At 40.2% G+C, this 22,891-nt stretch overlaps 1 protein-coding gene across 2 annotated transcripts in view; it reads left to right on the forward strand.

Annotated features, from left to right (window-relative positions):
- ell2 (elongation factor for RNA polymerase II 2) overlaps positions 1 to 18,135 on the forward strand; it is a 76,673-nt gene extending 58,538 nt beyond the window's left edge. The window contains exons 6-12 of one of the 2 annotated variants that reach the window (XM_007893090.2): positions 132 to 256; positions 4,135 to 4,222; positions 5,306 to 5,870; positions 10,183 to 10,249; positions 12,578 to 12,749; positions 16,041 to 16,085; positions 16,814 to 18,135. In XM_007893090.2, coding sequence (XP_007891281.1) covers positions 132 to 256; positions 4,135 to 4,222; positions 5,306 to 5,870; positions 10,183 to 10,249; positions 12,578 to 12,749; positions 16,041 to 16,085; positions 16,814 to 16,930 — 1,179 coding nt within the window. In that variant the 3' untranslated portion in view covers positions 16,931 to 18,135. The remainder of the gene's footprint in view (positions 1 to 131; positions 257 to 4,134; positions 4,223 to 5,305; positions 5,871 to 10,182; positions 10,250 to 12,577; positions 12,750 to 16,040; positions 16,086 to 16,813) is intronic. The other variant, XM_042334274.1, reaches the window with a different exon arrangement.
- Positions 18,136 to 22,891: the final 4,756 nt, after the last annotated feature.

Consider the following 22,891-nt stretch of genomic DNA (forward strand, 5'->3'; position numbering starts at 1 on the left):
TTTTTGATCTTTTGCTCATATCAACACTTAATGGACCTTGTTTACAACAACACATTCTCGAATGAAATTAATCTGGAATGAGTTTAATTTACTTGTAAATGTCTCCTCAGCATTTTTTTTCATTTTGATAGGTGGCTAATATAAATCCCAAAGACAATTCGTACACTGTGAAGGATTTTGTGTATAAGGAGGTTCAAAGGGACTGGCCTGGCTACTCTGAAGACGACCGCCAGCTGTTTGACCGTGTGGTTGCCAGGTAAAACCAAGCTTGCAATGATTATTGTTAGATTGCGTGACCAGAGCTAATTAGGTTTTTGGAAATCATCCAGAAATTTGACAAGTTGAAACGTTGAATTGCACTCTGTTAAATAATAATCTATGCATTCGATTTTGCACCTTTCACGTCAGGAGGACAAAACAAATAGCCATGGATGACCAATTTTATCCGGGGCATATTTGCCAGATCACTGGGAGGAAAACTCTCTTCTCTTTTCAAATAATGACATGAGATCTTTACCATCCACCTGAACAGGCAGAGAGGATCTCAGTTTAACAACTCATCTTAAGGACAGCACCTCCAACAATGCTGCACACCCCCAGCACTATATTGGAACTTCAGCTCATAATTATTCTTCCTTACCACAAATCCAGTAAGGGAAATAATTTGGGGCTCTAGTGCAGTATAGGAGGTTTGGTGTTTCTTTGTTGTGTATTGCTAAGTCATACTGCAGTGGTTTTGGGAGCATTAGTTGCCTCCATCGTGCCATATAAGCATTACAGTATGTGTCTGAGGATCAACCGATTATATTTTCTGCATTTTGAGTTTTCTGTTCATGTTCAGTCCTGAATTCAAAACTCTTAAAACTCTGCCCGTGGAAAAGGCTAACCCCTGCGACCCTCACAAAGGCCCTCACATCCTCCAATCTCCTATCCCTTTGGCCTTCCACCCACAGAGATCTTGAAGCAGCCGTCCAGCTGCTCCATGATCGCCTCTCCTCCACCTTCAACTCTCCCGTCCCCCTGAAATCTAGGATCATCTCCAAACCCATCCGATCCCCCTGGTATAACAATCATCTCCACTCCCTAAAAACCCACTCCCTGGACCCATCCCCACCCTTCTCCTTAAATCCCAGCTCCACCTCCTTGCCCCACTACTCGTCGACATCATTAACCTCTGCCTGTCATCTGACACTATTCCTTCCCCCCTTAAACAGCCACTATCACCCCCACCTTGAAGAAACCTTCCCTTGACCCATCACAGCTATCTAGCTACCAGCCCATCTCAAATCTCCCCTTCCTATTCCAAAGTCCTTAAGAGAGCCATTGCCTCCCAGCTTCGCTCTTTCCTCTCCTCTCACTCCCTCCATGAAACCCTCTGCTCTGGTTCAAGGTCACAAACGACATCCTAACCATGTGTGACCAGGGCTCCCTCTGCCTCCTCGTCCTCCTTGACCTCTCCGCCGCCTTTGACACTGTAGACCACTCAATCGGCCTCCACCGCCTCTCCTCCCACCTCAGCTTTCAAGTTTCTGTCCTTGACTGGTTCAGGTCCTACCTTTCACACCATCTCCACTTTGTCATGGCAAACGGCTTCTCCTCCAGCCCCCGCACTGTCTCGTGGTGTTTCTCAGGGCTCTGTCCTTGGTCTCCTCCTCTTCACTCTCTACATTCTCCCCCTTGGTGACGTCATCCACAGACATGGGGTAAATGTCCACATGTATGAGGATGACACCCAACTCTGCTTCTCTGCCTCCACCCTGAGCTCCAGGACTACTGGCATCCTGACCAACTGCCTGTCCGACATCAAGTCCTGGACGAGGGCCAACTTTCTCCAACTCAACGTCAGCAAGACCGAGGCCTTCCTGATTGGCTCATGCCAGCTCTGCACCTCAGGCGCTGGCAACATCAGCCTCCACGGCTGCACACTCAACCTCACTAAGCCAGTCAGGAACCTGGGTATCTTGTTCGATCCTGAACTGTCCTTTCTCCCCCACATTCGCACCATGACCAGCACTGCCTACCACCACCTCCGCAACATTGCCAGACTCTGCCACTGCCTCACCCCTCAGGCTGCCGAAACCCTCACCCATGCATTCGTCACATCAAGCCTCGACTATGGGAACTCCCCCCACATCGGCCTTCCCAACTCTTCCCTTCACAAGCTGCAGATCATCCAAAACTCTGCAGCTCGTGTACTCTCACGCACCAGGCTCCCCACCCCATCACTCCCACCCTCGCCCAACTCCACTGGCTCCCCATCCTCCAGAGGATTGAATTCAAGATCCTCCTCCTCAATTTCAAGTCCATCCATGGCCTTGCTCCTTTTACCTCTCTGACCTGCTGACTCCCTTCCAACCTGCCTGCTCCCTCCGTTCAGCGGCCTCCGGTCTGCTCCATGTCTCATGCCCGACCCGCCCTACCATCGGTGGCTGGGCCTTCAGCCTCTCTGCCCCCACACTCTGGAACTCCAACTCACTGTCCCTTCACCTCGCTTCCTCCCTTGCCTCCTTCAAGGCCGGTCTCGAGACCCTTTTTTTCGAGCATGCCTTCGGTCGCCCTCCCACCTCTCTGCCTTCCCTCACCCCTACACCACCCCTCCCCCATGCTCAGGCCCCGACACCTGACTGTTCAGCGCTTTGGGACATCCTCCCATCGTGAAAGGCGCTCTATAAATATAATTTTGTTGTTGTTGACACGTGCAAAAACGGCCTTCTGCTACAACATCATCTTGGAGGCAACAAACAATCCCTAAGTCCTTTTTTCCCACAACCCACTACCACCTCCGTGCGCCCCCTTAGGCCTCCTCAATCTTCACATCTAATGCCAAGTGAGAGTAGGTCACAGACTTCTTTTCAACCAAAATATATAATATCCGCCAGGTAGCCTCATTCTCCTGCCTCTTGTCACCCACCACCTGCGCACACCTCTCCTCCCACTCCCTCTTCGAACCCCTCCAGTTCGGCTCCTGCCCTGCCCACAGTACAGAGACTGCGCTTGTGAAAGTCTCAAACAACATCCTCTTTCTCTGTGACCAGGGCTGCCTCTGCCTCCTTGTCCTCCTGGACCTCTCCGCCACTTTTGACACATTCGATCACGCCATCCTCCTCCACCGCCTTTCCTCAGTCATCCACCTCAGTGGGCCGCACTCGCCTGATTCGAGTCCTACCTCACAAACCACCAGCAGTACATCTGCACAAACGGCTTTTCCTCTCGCTCTCACCTGGTTACCTGCGGGGTACCCCAAGGATCCATCCTTAGCCCCCTCCTCCTCCTAATCTATATGCTCCCTCTTGGGGATGTCATCCGCAGACATGGGGTACACTTCCACATGTATGAGGACGACACCCAACTCTATTTTTCCACCTCACTTTGCGACCCCCTGAGTCCCCTGATGTTCTGTCAACCTGCCTGTCAGACCTCAGGAGCTAGATGAGCGCGCATTTCCTTCAGCTAAATGTTGACAAGACAGAAGCCATACTTTGGCGCTCGTCAAAGTCTTAAATTGCACCGTTCTCACCTCCACCCACCCACCCAGCGTCCCCCTAAATCTCTTCGAACCTGTACGCAACCTAGACGTCAGGTTCGACCCTCAATTATCCTTCTTCCCCCACATCTGGTCCCTCACCAGCACCTCTTTCTTTCGTCTCCCCCAATTCTTCACCCCAAAAGCCACCGAAACCCAGTTTAAACCATGTTTAAATTCAGTTTGAATGACTTAATTATAAATCAGCAGGTTATCACAGACAGTGCAGTTGGCGAAGAGAACTTTGGCCTATATAAGAAATGAGGATTTCCATCTGATTGGGAAGCCAGTTAACTCAGTAAAACTTATTTTAAGAAGATGCATTCAACTACTACATTTTTTTATAAACGCGCATCTATATTGAAGTAAGAATATCATTGCAGACTTCTAGTATTTCTTTAAATTTATAAAACACTTAGCACCTGCTGTTAATCATTTTTATTAGTTACTACATTGCCTATGAGAACATATTGTACCCCAAAGCATATTACACTAATTTGTTCCTGGCAAGCTATTAATACAGCCTGTTCATAGATGTAATTAACTCAATGCCTATAAGTATGCTGTTAAGATTTTTTTTGTATAATACTTTTTTTAATTTTCTAAACCAGGAAGTTATCTCAGAATTCCAACAACAGTCAAGTAGAATCCTTACCATCCAGCTCACCTAAAGAAAAGGCGTCTGCATCTCCATCTCAGGTACATTCATCTACAAATACAGTCACTACACTTTACAGTATTCCTGTGAAGTGTTTTGAGATGTTCTCCTGACATGAAAGGTGCAAAATTAAATTTTAGATCTGTTATCAAAGGTAAAAATGAGCATTGCATTTTTTCACCATGCTGAAAGAACCATCTTCACACAGGGTATAGTTTCAAAAAGTCAGACTTATCTGTAATATGTTCTATGTAGCAATAATGGTACAGCAGTTATGCACAAAACATAGTACACATGATGTAGGTGGCTTTCATAAATCTTTTAGATTTACTTTTGAGTTGATCCACACCCATGAATGGCCAGAGCAGGGTGCTCCCAACAGTGACCTTTTTGTGTCGAATAAGTTGTGTGTAACTATTGCGTATTACAACACAGTTCACTTGACTTTTGAAAAGCAGCTCCTGATACCAGGGTTTAGATGTTTTCATTTCACTCATCAATCTTCTTTGTGGCCTCTTGTGCGAGATTATCAAGATGGTACAAATTAGTGCCTTAATACACAGTTGGAAACTGGGTTGAGAGTGTACCCGTTCTCGTGGGAACCTTTTACCCATTAGAGTTGACATTCAACCCATTAATATGGATTTAAAGTTGACCAAATCACAGAGGTGAAAAGGGGCTTTATTTTCATCCCAAATGTTCAACAACTGTATTCTTCCTCATTCGGCATCTTCCACATGCTTATATTGCTGAAGTTTCTGTTTAAGAAGCTTTGTGACCTTTAATCATGCAACACCTTATACAGTTACCCTATTTAATCAGGAGGCTCGATGTGCTGTTCAGTTTTTGTACCATTGAAAAAATAGTTTTGCTAAGACCCTTCTCAAATCATCTTTGGTTTAAACTTAATTTCTTGCATCTGTCTTATTTATGTAGAATTTATCTAGAAGTAAAAAATATATAAATTCTGCATATAAGGCCATCCTAAATCTAATTTTCCAAAAATCAGGTCAAAATGTTTGAGGTTTATAACTTGGACTGATCTCTGAGAAGATGGCTACAGTGGTGAATTTTTGCAAGCTTTTTCATCAGAACCTTAACATTCACATTTTTTTCTTTTGCAGAAGCGTTCTCTGCCTTCAGATTTCATTGATCCTTTGACAAGCAAGAAACTCAGAATATCACACCTTACCAATCGTGTGCAACCAACCCTTAATGGTCATTTAAATCCCTCCAGTGAGAAGACTGTTGCTGCTGCTGCCGCTCCTGCCACCCCTCCTCCCCCTCCTCCACCATCTCCTATGCCACTTTCAGTTTCTATTGCTCACACTGTGAATTCTAACTCCAATTCCCCATGCACACCTGAAGGAAGGGGAACTCAAGATTTGCCAGTTGATGCTAATGGTCAAACTGGCAGGGGTTATGAGGACCAGCAAGAAAAGCTTACCTCTAGGACTACAATGGAAAGCCCACCACGCCAGTTGGATTGCTCAAAAGCTCACAGCAAAGATTTTTCTTCTCATGGAAAATCAAAAAAGAAAGCCAAAAAACACAAAGATAAGGAAAGGGAAAAGGAGAAAAAGAACAAGGAATGGGATGAAGAGGAGAACAGCAGAGAATGCAGAACTGAAACTGAGGAACAAAAGAAATTAAAGAAAGTCAATGGTGATGCTCCCCCTCTTGACTCGGGTATGTGATGAATGTAGAGGCATTCCAGGCCTGAGGATAGTCAAGCTTTAGAATTTGTTGTAATGAATTGAAAGGTGTTTTACAGTGTTATGCAAAAATTGTGGACAATATTAAATTGCAGGCATGGTTTAGGGATACAACACAGAATGCAGAAATAGAAAAAAATCTGTTGCACAAGTGGGAAAGACTTGGCTCAAGGGGGGAAAGTCCTCAATTAGTTAAAAGCTGTTTTTTACAACTAGAACAAATGGCTTGTTTTTCTCTCTTATCCTGTTTTTTTAAAGTATTCCTACATGTTTTTATAAAAACTGTTCATGACGGTTGTGAACATGGCGACACATACACACACTCATACATAGAACTCTATCACCATGCTTAAGAGTATCCAAATCAGACTGAGTTCCACATATTTGCCCTTTTGCTGGAATTAAGCGTGGACTCTCTCCCTGGATGGATGCACACTGTTGATCTAATCCCAGAAACTATTACACACAGGTTGCCAAGAGCCACGGCTGGGGATCCCAGAACTGGAGGCCCCAAAGCTTAGACAGGGCTGTAAATAGGTTTCATTTCTTGGATATGCTGTTTCCAGTATGGGATTTTGATTTGTTGAAAAGGAGTCTTAAAAACTACTTTACCCCCTGATCTCTCAAACAAATTTGCTTTTTCATTAACTGATAAATGTGAATTGTTATGTAGTGACAAATGGATGCAGTTAACAAGTCAGTCTTCCATACGCTGACTGAGTAAACAGTTGAGAGGTATGAGACATCATGCACAACAATCAGAGTTGCCTCTTAGTGATGTTATTTAATCAACATTTGAAATGTAATGCTAGATAGTGGCAAGTATTCTACTAATTTTAGTGCTGCAGATCCATAGCAAGAAAATGGTTCAGGGCAACATTTTGCTCCTTTTAGTAATTTGTGCATTACTTTGTGAATTGTTATTTATTTGGAGAGGGAGAAGAAAAGGAGAAATTTTCATTTTTATCCTATATTAAGCACTCCAATGTGCTACCCGCACGAAGGACGAAGGGCACTATGCAAGTTGTTGTATATAATGGCCAATCTTGTTGTAGCGTGGGATTTCAGATCCAAAAAATTAATGTGTTGGTTCACAAACAAATTGCCACTGGTCCCACTTCCAGATCATGAGGGCATCATTTGCATCACTTCCAGAGCCTTGTGCATGTGAGCTATGTGCAATGAGTCATTATCACAGAACGGGTTTAAACATCTTGACTTTGAGAACATTTGAAAATTGGCCAGATTATATGATCCCAGCACTTTCACTATGTCCCAGATTAATGTCAGTCTGGCTCAATTGTTGAACTGTACTATGAGCATATTAGCAGGATTGCAAGTATCTGATTTTGGTATCTTAAATGGGTAATGCTCCATGCAACAACTAGCATTCTGACCATAAACATAATTTATTTTAAGTAAAACAAATTTTAGGAATGATATGAAGGCCTCGGTGAGGGTGCACAGAAGATTTACCAGAATGGTACCAGGGATGAGGGGCTTTAGTTATGTGGAAAGACTAGAGAGGCTGAGATTGTTCTCCTTAAAGAGAGATTTAATAGAGGTGTTCAAAATTATGAGGGGTTTTGATAGAGTAGATGGGGAGAAACTGTTTCCACTGGCAGCTGAGTCGATAACCAGGGGACATAGATTCAAGATAATTGGCAAAAGAACCAGAGGGGAGAAGACGAGAATTTTTTTTACACAGAGAGTTGTTACGGTCTGGAATGCACTGCCTGAAAGGGTGGTGGAAACAGATACAATAACAACTTTCAAAAGGGAATTGGATAGTTATAATAATAAAAATAATAATAATCCTTGCATTTGATATAGCGCTTTTCACGTCGGGAGGACGTCCCAAAGCGCTTCACAGAACACACTGTAAAGTGAATTGACTGTATATTTGTGGGCGAACGCAGCAGCCAATTGCGCACAGCAATGTCCCACAAACAGTCATAGATTGAAAATGACCAATTTATTATTGTTTTGTTTTTTTGGAGGGATGATTATTAGGTACGTGGAGTAAGGAAACTTGCCCAAGGTTTCGCCCTGCCTGGAATTGAACTCAGGTCTCTCACTTGCAAAGCGAATGCTCTAACCACTGAGCTACAGGACTCCACGAAGAGGTTACTTGAAGAGGAAAAATTTACAAGGATATGGGGAAAGAGTGGGGAAGTGGGACTGATTGGTAGATCTTCCAAAGAGCCAGCACAGGCACAGGCACATTGTCTCCTTCTGTGCTGTAATATTCTATGAAATGGGAGGATATTTACATAACCTCATTCTGCTTTTTATATTTGTGGTTAATTTCATCACATTAGTTGAAATTTCTAGTTGACGAGTGATACATTTATAATTTTGAACTCTAACAGCTGCATTCAAAGTATCAATCAGCTCTTGCACTTCCCGTTTTGGGGGAGGCAAACCATTTGCTCCAAGTTGGGTATTGCAACTCGATTAAGCACCCGTGACTCCTCCACAGACTGCTACCCTGCTGATTCTGAAGAGTCTACCGCAAAACACTCCTGCAGTGGTGTACTGTGGTTCTCTAACAATGATGCATTCAGTCAGTGATTAGTGGGAGACTTTGGACACGCTTGGAACTGCTTTTCATGAAGCCAACTACAACACTAGAAGCTGTTAGGGTCATAAGGGTGTACTGGACTTTTTTTCTGCATGTTTTAAAAACCAATTCCAGTGATTAGAAATTAATCCTGGCTCCAAGACACTTATTTACCTTGTTTTGAGTTTACAAGGAGTCAATGTAAATAGAGTGGACTTTGATACTAGATTGTTTTGAGTATACAAATTTTAACCATCTAATCACCTTTTTAAAAATAAAAACAAGCTTAGTGCCCAATGATTGCCTCTTTTGGAATGCCTGTGACTTGTGGAGAAATATTTTGAAAGAATTGTGGACAGTCCATTTAAAGCAGATAATTTGCCTCATTCTTTCAAACTCTGAACGCTTTCATGGTAAACATTCTTTTTCTGTATGTGCAAATTTTATGAATCCTAAATACTGTACTTTGATTACAGTTGGACTGACTAGTGTTACATCCCTCATTAACTTCAAATGTTTAATTTCTCTAAATTTTACATTTTTTAAAATAATTTTGTGAAAGTACTGTACTGTTTATATATAAAAAGTCTTGTAGCTCAGTGGTTAGAGCACTCACCTTGCAAGCGAGAGATCTGGGTTCGATTTCCAGCAGGGCGAAATGTTGGGCAAGTTTTCTTACTCCCCACACCACTGGCAGTAATTGGGAACCCGGTTGTTACTTGATTGACGGATTGCTTTTCCAGGGTAATAATTCCTTCAAAAAATAATAATAAATTGGTCACTTCAATCCACGACTGTTTGTGGGACACTGCTGTGCGCAATTAGCTGCCGTGTTTCGCCCACAAAATATACAGTGAATTCATTTTACAGTATATTCCGTGAAGCGCTGTGAGGCGTCTTGAAGACGTGATAAGGCGCTATATCAAATGTAAGGATTATTATTAAAAAAGCATGAAACTTTGGTCAATCAGCGTATTGCTGCTAAGTGGCTAACTTAACTAGCTCAATAATCAGAATAACATCTTAATCATTTTCCTCCCTAAAATTTTACTTTTATTACAACTTTCTAGGTTGAGTGGAAAGTAGTTTGTTTACTGAAGAGTATACCAGCATATAGTTCCTAAGGTTCAGAAAAGTAAAGAACTTGTTTGTTTTGCTGTCAGTTGTTGCTAAATCAAGTGAAGTCTTTTTGATTTTACCTCCATAGAGCAGAATTCAGTAACAATTGAGGTCCACATTTTCTAAACTATTAGTTTAGTAATAACTCTTGTCATTCTTTCTAATTCCCACAAAATAGTGTGGGAAAATCCTTAAATTGCATTCTTCAACATTATGGCCACATCTGCCACTTTAAATAAATTAATTTTTGAATGGTCCCTTGTCTAGAGGATTTGAAAACGGCAGGAGACTGGCCCTGGGTGGAGATCTTAATGCTTTGACCTCTATTGTGTAGATAATTCGGTTATTGCCGTTACGGGCTGAATGCTTGTTAATGGTAGTGATTGAGCTGACCATATGGCTGCTGCTGTTAGTAATCTGTAGAGTCGAAAACTACTGCATTATTTCTACTGAGGAATGTAATATTGAAGCTAAAGCATTAAAATCTTCCCACAAGTTTTAGCTGTAGTATGGCAAAGGTCAAAAGTTCTCTGTTATTGCTGTGCCTTCTGTTGTGCTCTGCAATATTTCAACAGAAATACAGAAAGCCTTTATTCTCTTGCAGGAATGAATGGGAAGTGCACTGGTTCCAGCAATCCTACAATACCAACCAAAAAGCCTGATTACTTGATGTAAGTAAGCATACTGATTGTATTTTCATGTTCAAATCCATTCACTTCCTGCACCTCCCTACCTCTCAGACCTCCTCACTCCCCAATCCACCACCCGGTGCCTCCGCTCGACTGGCACTGGCCTGCTTCTCGTTCCTCGCACCCTCCGTCCCACCATCGGAGATCGGGTTTTTAGCCACTACGACCCAAAACTCTGAAACACTCTCCCTCAATCCCTCCGCCTTGCCCCCTCCGCCTTTTCATGTCCCATCTGAAAACCTTCCTTTTCGACCGTGCTTACTGCACCTGCCCCCACCACCCCCACCACTACTGTTAAGTGCTCTGAGACGCTACCCTGCACGGAGGGCGCTTTATAAGTGCAAGTTGTTGTTTATTGTGAGCATTCCTCCAAAACGAATCTGAATTATTTAAACTAGCAACAGTTACTAGATTTGTTCCAGTGTTTTTATCCAAATAGTAAAAGAGAAATCTGTTAATTATTGAAAGCAATTATAAAGATAGAATTTTATTATGATCTTCATTTTAGTCACCTATTAGAACAGTCATCTTTTGTGTCTGAAATGTTTTTAAAACGAGTGGACTGAAATTCCAATCAACATTACATGCAACTTTGGAGATGTACAATCATAATGGGGAACTCCCATCAGTGACCAACATTGTCAAAAGTACTACATACAATGCCAACCAGAATTTAAATTCCTAGTCTTTTTTGAAGTATCCTTAAAAATTAGTGTGAAAACATTGTCACTTGTCTATTCATTGATGTACTATATTCATTAATGTACTGTAGTTTGTGAGATCTGTTGAAATCCAGCCGCCAACTTGTGGGGTTGGGGAAAGATTGCATTATTTGTTACATATTGTTTGGTTTCTGTTTGGATTACCCTAACATTGCAGTGTCGTACAAACAGCTATACAGTATAAGGTTTCCTATATTCTACTAGAAAGTTGGTATATACAATAGCAAGGCATTTATTTTCACTCAGAAAATATGTAAGTGAATCCACTCTACAGTGTCCCCTGAAGTGCTTTGAGGCGTCTCGACGACGTGAAAGGCGCTATATAAAATATAAGGATTATTATTATTTAATCTCCGGATTCTAATTGTAAATTGCTTGAGCTGCACATTCACAGTTGACATTATCCAAACTGCTCAATTGAATTTCTGCCACTACTTGGCCACTTGTTGCACATTGCACATTTGAATTCTTGTGCTGTGTGCAGGCCTCCACTGCAGGAATTAGGCTGGGGGAATGGGAAAATAATCTTTATGTGGAGGTTGGATATAACTAACAATATCTAATTTGTATTTTGAAACAACTATATAACTATTTTTAAAATTTTAAGTGTCATTTTCTCCTGCAATTTCCTCCCTCACCCTCCTTCCCTTCCCCCACCCTTGCGAGGCACTTTTGTTTGCATCAGGTGTGCTAATCTAGTACCCCAACTAATATTCTTGCGTGAAACTTGACCATAAGTTCCGAAGATCATTTCACCCACAGGGCACCTCATAGTTGAACACAATCCGATCCTCATCCAAAGTTTGATACACTTTCCAGCAGAAATTACTGAAATCAGAAACATAAAACCTGGCTGATTCTCTCCGCCCCCCCCCCCCTCCCCACTCCGCCTCTTCCCCCCCCCCCCCCCCCCCAACAACCCACACACTTCTTGAAGACTGAGGCTGTTTGTAACACTGCTACACAAATTCATTATTACTACCTCCACCCGAGCTGAGATCAGCTAACTCAGCACAAGAATTCAACCTTGAAATCTGTTCTGTTTGCTTTAATGTCTTTAACTGCTAAGCCATCTGGCAGGCAACAAGAATTTTATGTTAACTTGGAAATGAACATTATTAATTTACTTACCTGCTTAAGTTACTATGGGTAATGTCTTATAACTAAGCCTTTATAAGGGGTGTACTAGATTGTTATTTCTATGTTGTAATAGGCATTAAGTATATAAAAATCCATCTCTAGACTCGCACTGGTGGAATGACATTGATTTATAGCACATTTATTTGTGCCTCTGGATTATGGAAAGTGGTGGAAAAGTCGAGGTATGACAGTTTGGGGGCAGAGCACCATTTACCCACAGATTTGTTATGATGTCTCCGTCAACACATGCATAAGTTGCAGAACCAAACATTTCATGATGGTATATAATGATGGTCCAACTCTCTAGCATATGAAATGTTTAGTATATCCTCAGTGTGCATGACTGTAATTAAGCGAGAACAAAAGATTTATTTCAAGTACTGCATGTAATACTATTGTTTTCTCCCCACACAACTATCTAGTTTCACACTATTTTGTGTTCCAACAGCAAATACACAGCCATTATGTCACAAGAGCAGCGACAAAGCTTCAAAGATGACTTTAATGCAGAGTATGGTGAATACCGCAACCTGCATGCTAGGTTAGAGAGTATAACCAAGCGATTTTTGCAACTGGATGCAGAGCGGAAGCGTCTTTCTCCTAACTCAGAGGAATATAAGGTACTGGCAGAATCACCTCTACTCCTTCAAGTTTCAGTCAAAAGACTACTGACTAGTTTTAACTTTAACAAAAAGAATAATAATGGCACCTCTCTGTATTAGATATTGGGTATTATGAGCTCAGGATTTACATGGTGGTACAGGTATTTTGCGAGCCTATTTTATTTGGCAATATACACATACAAATAGGAGGAGGTAGTTCAACTATTCAAGTCTTACCATTTGTGTAGTTTTGGACCCTTGCCCTATTAGATTTTAATTCCATTTCTGCTCCCTTGGTGTTGCCAGCCTTCCTCCCCCTTGAGACAAAATATTCAGATTTATGCTAACTCACTAAGTATTACGTACCTCATAGTGTCTTCTATGATGACGCAACTGAAACCAGTTTGTTTGAAGATTGATGCAAGTTGATGCAAATGTCAGATGTCCAGAGGCAGCAACATTGAGGCTACCAGAATAAATGACTTACTGCCACCAGTGTGGCATATTGGCTGTTGTGTCTTTCTTGCCACGGACAAGGTAGTAATGCAGTTTTGTCACCACTGGAACTTCTTTGGATCAGTTGAGATTCTCCTGCCTGAGAGAACTACAAGTTGTCAATGGTTTGGATTTGGCCTCACAACATGCAAGGACCAGCATTTGCAGGATAATATAAAAACATAATAATATAAAACAGTTCTGAACTATCCTGCAACATAAAATGCAGGGATTTATCTGCGCAAATATAATTTCTTTATGGTCTAGTCAGTATTAGTATTCTAGTGTACTGCCCTTGAAAACGTGTACTGCCATAAAGCAAAAGGATGCAAATGGAGACAAACTATGAATATCTGTATTTGCAAACAGAATGACCGACTTTAAAGTGCATTACAATAAAACGTAACATTTCTACACATGTTCTACACTGTCTCAATGCTACTTGGGGCTTAGTTTGTTCCTCTTGTATTAACAGTTATAGAAACAGGATAGGCCAGGGAAATTAATTAAAACTTTCAATGAGAGCTCCTTCACCTTCACCCCACTTCATGACTTCACTCCTTTTTTAAAAAAAAGTTTACATATCCCAGTTACTTAAGATAGTTCGACTGTCAGCTTCTCTAAAGTATTAAACATTTTAAATAGCTCAAATTGAAAACATGATAGCCTCCAGCTTTAAGGAATATTGTAATCCCGTACGCAACCTAAGCGTCAGGTTCGACCCCCAATTATCCTTCCTCCCCCAGATCCGGTCCCTCACCAGCACCGCTTTCTTTCACCTCCGACGCATTGCCCGTCTCCGCCAATACCTCTCCCCAAAAGCCACTGAAACCCTGGTCCATGCCTTTGTCACCTCTCAGCTGGACTACTCCAACGCCCACCTCGCCAGTTTCCCATTCACTACCATCCATAAAATCCAAATCATTCAATACTCTGCCGCCCGCATTCGCACCCGCACGAAACTCCGCTCCCCGATCACCCCAGTCCTTGCCAGACTGCACTGGCTGCCTATCCCAGAGAGGATCGATTTCAAGTTCCTCACCCTTGTATTCAAGTCCCTGCACTCCTCTGCACCCCCCTACCTCTCTGACCTCTCTCCTCCAAACAGTACCCGTTGCCTTCGTTCCTTCGGGTCTGGCCCCCTCCTCGTCCCCCGAGACCTCCGCTCCACCCTCGGCGGCCGTGGCTTCTGCCACTATGCCGCGAGGCCCTAGAACTGCCTTCCTCACTCCCTTCGTCTCGCTCCCTCCCTTCCCATCTTCAGGTCTCTGCTGAAGACCTTAATTTTTGACCGCGCCTTTGGTCACCTTCCTCCCCCTCCCCCTGGCTCGGTCCCGGGATCCGTTACAGTAAAGTGCTCTGAGACGCCATCCGGCGTGGAGGGCGCTATATAAATCCCAGTTGTTGTAATCTGTAGTAAAATGGGAATGATGTGACTTCAGTGGTGATTCATTAAAACTGCTTCCAGCTTCCGATTTGTATTTTTTGATTATCTACCTCATTGTTGCTGTATGTTGCTGTAAATGACCCAGGCAAGTAAAAAAAAAACCTTTTTATAGAAAAAAATCATGATGGGCCACTAACATTTTCTAATGCTTCATGAAATTACGTTCTCTTTTGTTTATTTTTAGTTTATTTGTTTTTAATTCTTAATCCCATGTAAATTATGAATTGCATAGTAAGATGAAAAGGCTGACATTCAGCATTTCTTTTGATTCATTACTGAATTGTGTGTACATCTATTTCTATGTACATTGATTTGCAAGTCAAGAAGGTCTTTGAACCTGTAAAGAAAATCTGTCCATTGTAGTTTGGAAGATTTTCTATTATGTTAAAGAATGAAACATTAATGATTTATTTATTTTGGAGAACAGCTTCCTGAAAAATGGTTCTCCAGTGCCATTTCTTCATTCCACTGATTTAGAAACTGCCCTTTTTGTATTCCAGGATTGTTTCTATAGAACCCAGATTAACATTATTGTTTTATATAGCTTCTCTTCTATTTGAGAAATGGTTCAGCTCAAAATGTTGAGGCCTGAGCTGTTATGTGGAATTTGCCTTGTTTACCTAGTGATGGAGAATTCCAGCCACAGTAAATGCTCGTGTACATTTTTTTCAGTAACAATTCACAACGTTTCCTGACCACAGATCTTACCCCAATCTCCATGGAAGGGTCAGCAAGATCTAAACCACATTGCTAACATAATATCTTAGTGTACTCTGCCCTGGCAACCAGAAATCCAGCAAAAGTTATTTAACGTGATGTTTTGAAAGTTTTGCGTATGCAGCTGAGGAAAAGGTTCATTAGACTCCAGCAATACCTTAACGCACACTCTGGGGTCCCCAAGCCTTGATTCTTGCCAACCTGCGCCTAATACTTTTCCGAAATTAGGTTAGTAGGATGTTTCCCTCCAGTGAGACAGTGCACACTATTCCAACAATCTATCTCTGGAAGTTACATATATAGGTGAGATACATGGAATTCTCAGTTTGGTTTGGATACTCTTAAGCACGGTGATGCAAGCGTCGGACCCTCGGATGACCAGAAAAAAAGGCTCATCCCAGGAACTGATGGTAAATTTATTTTCTGGCAACAAAGTTGCTTCTAAATTTGAGGCTGACATCAGGTCAGCGAACAACAACAATGGCAGAGTTTGCATATTGCTACTTGTACGGAGGTAGATTAAAATTGACCAGCTCAGTGATGCACGATTTTGGCTTCCATGTTAAGAAGCTTGAGATAGCATTGCTTTGAAAGAGAGAGTGCAAGCCGCATAAGATAGCTCCTGTAACAGGACCTCTACTTATTTACAGATTGTTGATGCGGAAGTTTTGCAAGAGTACTGGAAAATTACAAAGGTTGGTAACCATATTTTTCAAGTAGTCCACATCTTGAGTCCTTTTTGTTCATTTTTATCAGTTTGAAATTAAAATTCCTCTTGGAATTTTAATTTACTGGATATTTTCAACTGTCCTGATAAGATGCATAAGATATTTTGGAATAAAATAATCACTGCCTGTCATTGCAATATAGTGGTTTCTGTGGAGTTATCAACATTTGGACTGAACAAATAATTTTAAGTGTTAAATAAGATTGACATACACAAAAATGCACATTTTGTTCCATGTGTATCATTGCTTCTCATTCTTGATTGTATCCCATTGGCATTCTTTGTTTTAATAGAGGAGAAATAAAGGACATGGATCCCACCTCAAATACTTCTTGCAAGCCTATTTCACACATCAATAATAACTATAGATATAAAAGTAAGAACACATTCACATTTCTGTGAGCAAGAATTGCAGCTCAATGCTAGGATTATGTTCAATGTGTACTTGGAACTGGGTAACCCTAACTGACTAATCCACAACTTTCAGGCATTCCTCCACTCCCCCATTTCCATTCTTTATGCATTAATCAGCTATCCCAACCTTGGAGGGGAAAAAGATGATGACCAGACCCAACCTTCTCAGCCACACGATCCCCTGCAACACTTCTGCTTTAAGAAAGAAAGGTTCTTTTCAAACTAATGCTCGCATTAATGTTTTGTGTAAAACTCACATTCTTTTCATTTTTGTATCTACAGAACAGCCCCAACTATCATGAAGAGAAACGTAGGTGTGAATACCTGCACAAGAAACTGGCTCACATTAAGAGACTAATAGCAGATTATGATCGGCAGCGGCAACAATCATGGCATTAGAACTCATTGGACAATTTGCAATATTCCTCTGTGACCAGAAGGAGATGTGTAATAACGAAAAGCTAATTTATTTTGAATTTCAAAAATGTTACTCTTGGATTGATGTCTGAGACTTGTAAAAGTTTTTCAGCAGTTTCATGGTTAGATGATTTAAGTTCTGTTACTACCCTGAAACATATATGCTTTCACCCCCTAGTTTCTTTTGTAAATCAAGGCTTTAGAACCCTCTTTCTTTCCAATCTTCTACCATTACATTTTTGTTTATCCACACTGATCACATTGAGCAGATCAGCTGTTAAAGCAGATGTTAGTTAGAGGGTTCAGAGTACCTGAAGTTTCCTATGGTTTCTGATTTGACTTCTATATTTGTCTTAACAAATGATGGCACTAATAAACTCTTAACAGTTGGGGTAAACAAAGGTATGTGGTACTTTCTAAATTTTCCTATTAATTTAAACACTTTGCCTTAAGTGGTAGAAAGTTTCTAAGGTAATTTGCACAAAATAGTTTTTAAAAAAATGTTCATAGGAATGTTAGAGGGTTCAAAGAATGAAATGTATGAAGAAGCACTATGAACTGCCTATCTATTTACACTGTGCTGCAATTTTGAAACCATAGCCTAAAAATGCAAACAGCAAAGTCAGCCCCCTATGCTAATGTTGCCTTAAGGTGTTTGCTTGTGTACACTTGGTGTAGTGACTTTCAGCTACACATAGCTTCCTTCTGTCCCATACCACTGGGAAGCTAACTGTGGCCTACTCGATATGTGCAAGAGAGTGTGTATGTGTAAGGGTGTGTGTGTGCATCTTGAGGGGGAAAAGAGGAAACTACTACCTTGTAGGCCAAAATGCTCAGGACAAAACTGATGAGTGTTATTATAGGAATTTTCCTATAAACATACTACTTCCTCTGTGGAAAAAAGCCTTTCCAGTTCAAGTAATTTATCAGCTTTATTAACATGAAAAAAGTTACTATAATACAAAATTTGAAAGAATCTATAGTTTTGGGGAAATTAAGAAACTAACCTTCAAGTAGGAGACCTATTTGTATACTAAAGTATTTTTCAAAAAAAAATTATATACAAAGAAGCAGTCACCTGCATGTAATAGTTTATTTAAGATTTGTTTCTCCTGGGTGCCAGGAATATAACTGAAAACTGATGTACTTAATTAAAATACTGTGACCATCAAACAGCACAAAAATCATTTGAATTGATGTAGTTTCTCTGTTCTTAAAACCAGTGCATTGCATTTCAGTTGACATATTGCCTCGCGAAATGGCAGTTAATTTATCATGTGGGAACATTAAGTTATTGGGTTGGACAATGCAAGGTTTTGGGATAAATATTAAGAATCCATTTCATCTATGTGAATTTTGTTTGTCTTTTCAAAGTGCTGCCAATTGAAAAGGGAAGCATTATGTTTACAAATATGAGTGTTGGAAAGTTTGCCAAATTGTTTGGTTGAATCTTTAATAAATTTTTTTGTCTCCAGCTTCACTCCATATTTTGGTTCTCTTCGGTCATGCTGTAAACCAAGAAGCTTGCTCCTTTTATTCTCGGAGACGAACTTTGTCTAACATTTTGTAGCAGAAGTGACAGCGAAGATGAGAGTACATGAATATTTACAGTACCAGTCATTATTTTCAGTAATCCTTATTGCAGGTGAGATGCAATAAGGATTATAGATTTGAATCATCTCATAATTCAAACTCTTCCAGCTTTCTTAGTCTTTTATCATAGATTCTTTTGGAATATACATGGTTCATTCCATTAATAACAGTTGGATGACTTGTCTCCCTCAATTATGAGGAGTGGATGTTAATTTGCCAGTTATTTTAGTACACTGCCTGCAATAGTTTAGCTTTGGCCTTTTTGGAAAACCTTTTGATTCTTTTATTTCCAAGTGGATTTTTTTTAAAACTGTCTTAACTTCACAGCTATCGATAGTGGACAGTGTTTAGCAATGAGATTGTTTGATTCCTGTATATACCTCATAAATGTATTTAGCATTTAGTGACCTCAACATCTCCCAGTTTAAGTATTCACATATTCCTTGTAGTTACCAGTTTTTTTTTCAGGATTTTAGAATAGTTTTGAACAGTCACCTTATTTAAAAGTTGAGACAAGAGTATTCATCAATGTATGTCTGCAGCAATTCTTTTCAGATTTTCTATGTTGAAGTTGACCAAAGCTCATTTCATTTGTACCCATGTATAAGACAAGCACCTATAGCAATAGACTTATTCTGTATATTATTTTTTAATTTCAGATTACAGTACTTAATTCATATCTGTAAGGTTAACTGAGATTCCCCGCCTAAAATACATATTCAAATTTGTTATTTGCGAACGATGCAAGTATTTATCACATAGGTCAGTTGAAGTGGGTGCCAAATACTGGGCTTTTTTGACTCAATTTTTAAAAAAAATCTAATTTTTGGAGATTTTTATCACTTTAAGTAGAACACTAGCTTTACTAAGCTGCCTTTACATTTTTGTTTTATTTCCTAGTAAATTAGTAGGGAGATGATGTATTATTGGCAAAACAATCACTATAAAGCTAAGGAACACAACTATCATCTGACTGGTATACAAAGTATATATTCTAGTCTCTGGTGACATACAGAATGCTAATATCTTCCAGTCCAGGATGCTGTTAGAAAATGAACTTTGGATATGGAGAATTGAAATTTTGGGCCAAAGCTGCACTAATCCCTGACTTTTGAAAATTAGCTAAACACTTTCAATTGCACTGTTGCATTATCACTCTTCAACAACAAGGATTTCTGGAATTAATTAAAGTACTTGTGCATTTTAAGGTGAAGGATTGATTTGCTTTACAAATGCTTTCTCTGAGGTTTGCCTAAATCTGTTTAAAATTGTGCAACACATGTACTGCTTTAATATTTAGTCCGGAATGTAGTGAAAGTTATTCTTAGTTAATCATTTGATCAGTGTTTAAACACAGTGGTATGAAGATTGCTGCCAGTCTTGCTGTGATTCATTATATTCCTGGCTGCACAGTTAGGAGGGTACTCGTGAGACTGTCAGCATTCTGTACTCAAGTCTGCATTCAAACATAAAGATAAAATTTACTGTTAGAAATACCTGGTTTTACAGCCAAAGGATGTTTCAATCATAAAAAGTGAAGATGCTGTCCACTGGAGAAGATATTTATGGAAATCAATTAGAATTTTGATCATTGCATTTTATTGATGGATTTTTGTAATATGTATTCAATGCAACATGTGATCAACAAGCTTTCAATGTAACTGGCAAACCAAAAGAGCATTTTCGCAGAAAAGCACCCATTCTAACTCTTAAATTGATTAAAAAAAGAAATTGATGATTTATGATTAGCGCAATGCTCTAATGCAAGTCATTTCAACAGTGGTTGGTATTTTAACAATACATAGAGTTCCCAAAGAAAAATCTTATAATACCTTTCTTTATCAGCACAACAGAAATGACTTGTTGATGATGCAAAAGTCATTAGTAAAAGCTAACTCAAATTTCATATTTCCAAAATATTAAAACTGACAGGTTGACAGGTATCATTACTGTTGCTTCTTGGGTGATTATACTAATATTTATTGTATTAAATTCTGAAATGTTTTTTTCATTTGCCAGCAGCTTCAGATATTATTGAATTATTGGTAACGTAAAATGTATTTCATTCCATTGTAAAACAGTATTGTCTTGTTTGCAAAGGTAACTTTTGTTCAAACCTGTATCATTGCCCGTTTTTGAATGTCTTTATCCTTCCTGCAATCTTGGTATGTGTGCCAGGTAAACAGGTCTTTGCCTCAATACTTAGAAGTCTTCATATAGCTAATTTGTTGTATCTCTTCCCCACGTGTGCCTAATGGACACAGTTGAAGCCAGCACTTTGAACTGTTTTGCACGGATATGAAATGGTATTCAACACTACGGATGACAAAAGGAATGGATGGAATTAAAAGTATAACTGGAACTTGTAAGATTCTCTTAGGAGTTGTGAATGACTTTCTAATTTCTTGAACTAACGTGGTAAATCTTGTCTACCATCTAGTTTGGACCATTGAAACTGGAAGTGCTGCAGGAGTGCTTTTGCTGATTTAAAGAAAATACAAGAGCAGAACATTTGAGCCACAATGCCCCCATTTCACATGTAATGCAAGCTGTTTGTAAAAAGAAATTTTACATTAAAATGTCAACTTTGCACATCTAATGACAAGTCTTGTTTTATTAAATTTTGCAACAATACGTTTAGCTTTTACTATAAGTAAGAGATAATGTAACTTAACAATATCATAGAATCATACAGCACAGAAAGGCCATTCGGCCCATCGTGTCTGCGCCAGCTCCGAAAAGAGCAATGAAACTCAATCCCGCTGCCCCGCTTTCTCTCCATAGCCCTGCAATCCTGTCCTCCCCAAATACCCATCTACTTCTCTCTTAAAAGCTGTTATTGAATCGTGTAATGCAATTTAAATTTATATAGTGTTTTGGAGGATGTCACAAAGCACTTGACAATTCTGGCTGGGGACTATAGCTGAGGGGGTGGAGGGGGAAATGACCAAAAGCATAGTCAAAGAAAGGTGTTTTGAGCTGTTCTTTGAAGGAGGGTGGAGGAGATGTTGGAAGGATCTCGGAATTGAGTCCAGAGAATGGCTAAAACACATTTGTAGAGTAGAAAATAAAGGAACTTTGTTCTCTCAGTGAATGTACAGCACATGTCAATTATCATCAGTTATCATGGTGCAATCAGCCAGAAGGATGTATGCTTTGGCAGATAAGATTGATAATGTTAGTTTCTGCAGCTGCTCTGCTCTGATATGGACTCACTACTTCTGTAAAGGCCAAAAGGAAATTGATAAACGTCTTGCAGTGCAGTACATTCTCGAGACCTGAAATTGCTGTTGCATTCAAACTATAACTGCTGATGTCAATTTTCTTTCAGATGGTGCACTCTGTTAAGACTTCTGTTCCATTTGTGCACCAATATAGTATATTCTGTGAAGCACTTTGAGACATCTAGAAGACGTGAAAAGCGCTATATCAAATACAACGATTATTATTCTTCCCAAGTAAGTTCAGTGTTGGGCCTTGGACAACAGGTTTCTCAAATAAACCAGTATTATATGTCTGCCCTCGGAGGATAGATACTGACAGTTCTGAATAACTCTGCCCCACTATACAAGTTCAAAGTCCCAACATGAACCTGCAACACTCTGACTCAGTGGGAGTACTGGTGACCGAGTCAAGCTGACACCTGAATAATAAACGATAGAAGCTCTGTGAGTCACTGATTAGAAACGTTCTAGCTGTGGTCACTTGTTTATCCTACTCTAAATGACTTGGTAGGTTATATAAAAATGCTGATATGTAGGCAGGTTAGGGGGCAGTATAAGGAAGACAAATGGTGTGTAAGACTAGGTTGACTAATTGGGTCAATGTAGGAGGGAGTCTGGCAAGGAGAATTGAAAAGATGGATGTGATTATTCATTCACTGAGTTTTCATTCAATGTGAAGAAAAGCTACCCTGGCACATCATTAAAAGTTAAAATAACTTATTCTGACCTACATAGGCCACATTTTGCAATGTGGTGCACAGTTTGGGGAACTCTTAATAATAATCCTGCCACCTGCTATAATGCTTATGATGTAGAAATATTTCAAAGCACTTTATCAGCAATTGTTGTCAAATGTGCACTTGTAGACAAAAGCAATCACTAATGTGTACACAGCAAGCGGCTACAAACAGCCTCTAAGTGAATGACCAATTGTATCTGGGCGATTGTTGTCCAGATACACCAGGAGAAGCTCTTCTCTTTTCAAATATCAAAGATCTTTGACGTACATCTGATAAGACAGATGGGACCTGTTTAACATCTCATCTGTAGGACAGCACCACCAATCATGGTCCCCGTTGCAACAGACTGGGAGCCTGGAGCTCAAGTCCTGACATGAACCAACAAC

This window comes from Callorhinchus milii, unplaced genomic scaffold, assembly GCF_018977255.1.
Source record: "Callorhinchus milii isolate IMCB2004 unplaced genomic scaffold, IMCB_Cmil_1.0 Scaffold1, whole genome shotgun sequence".
NCBI classification, from domain to species: Eukaryota; Metazoa; Chordata; class Chondrichthyes; order Chimaeriformes; family Callorhinchidae; genus Callorhinchus; species Callorhinchus milii.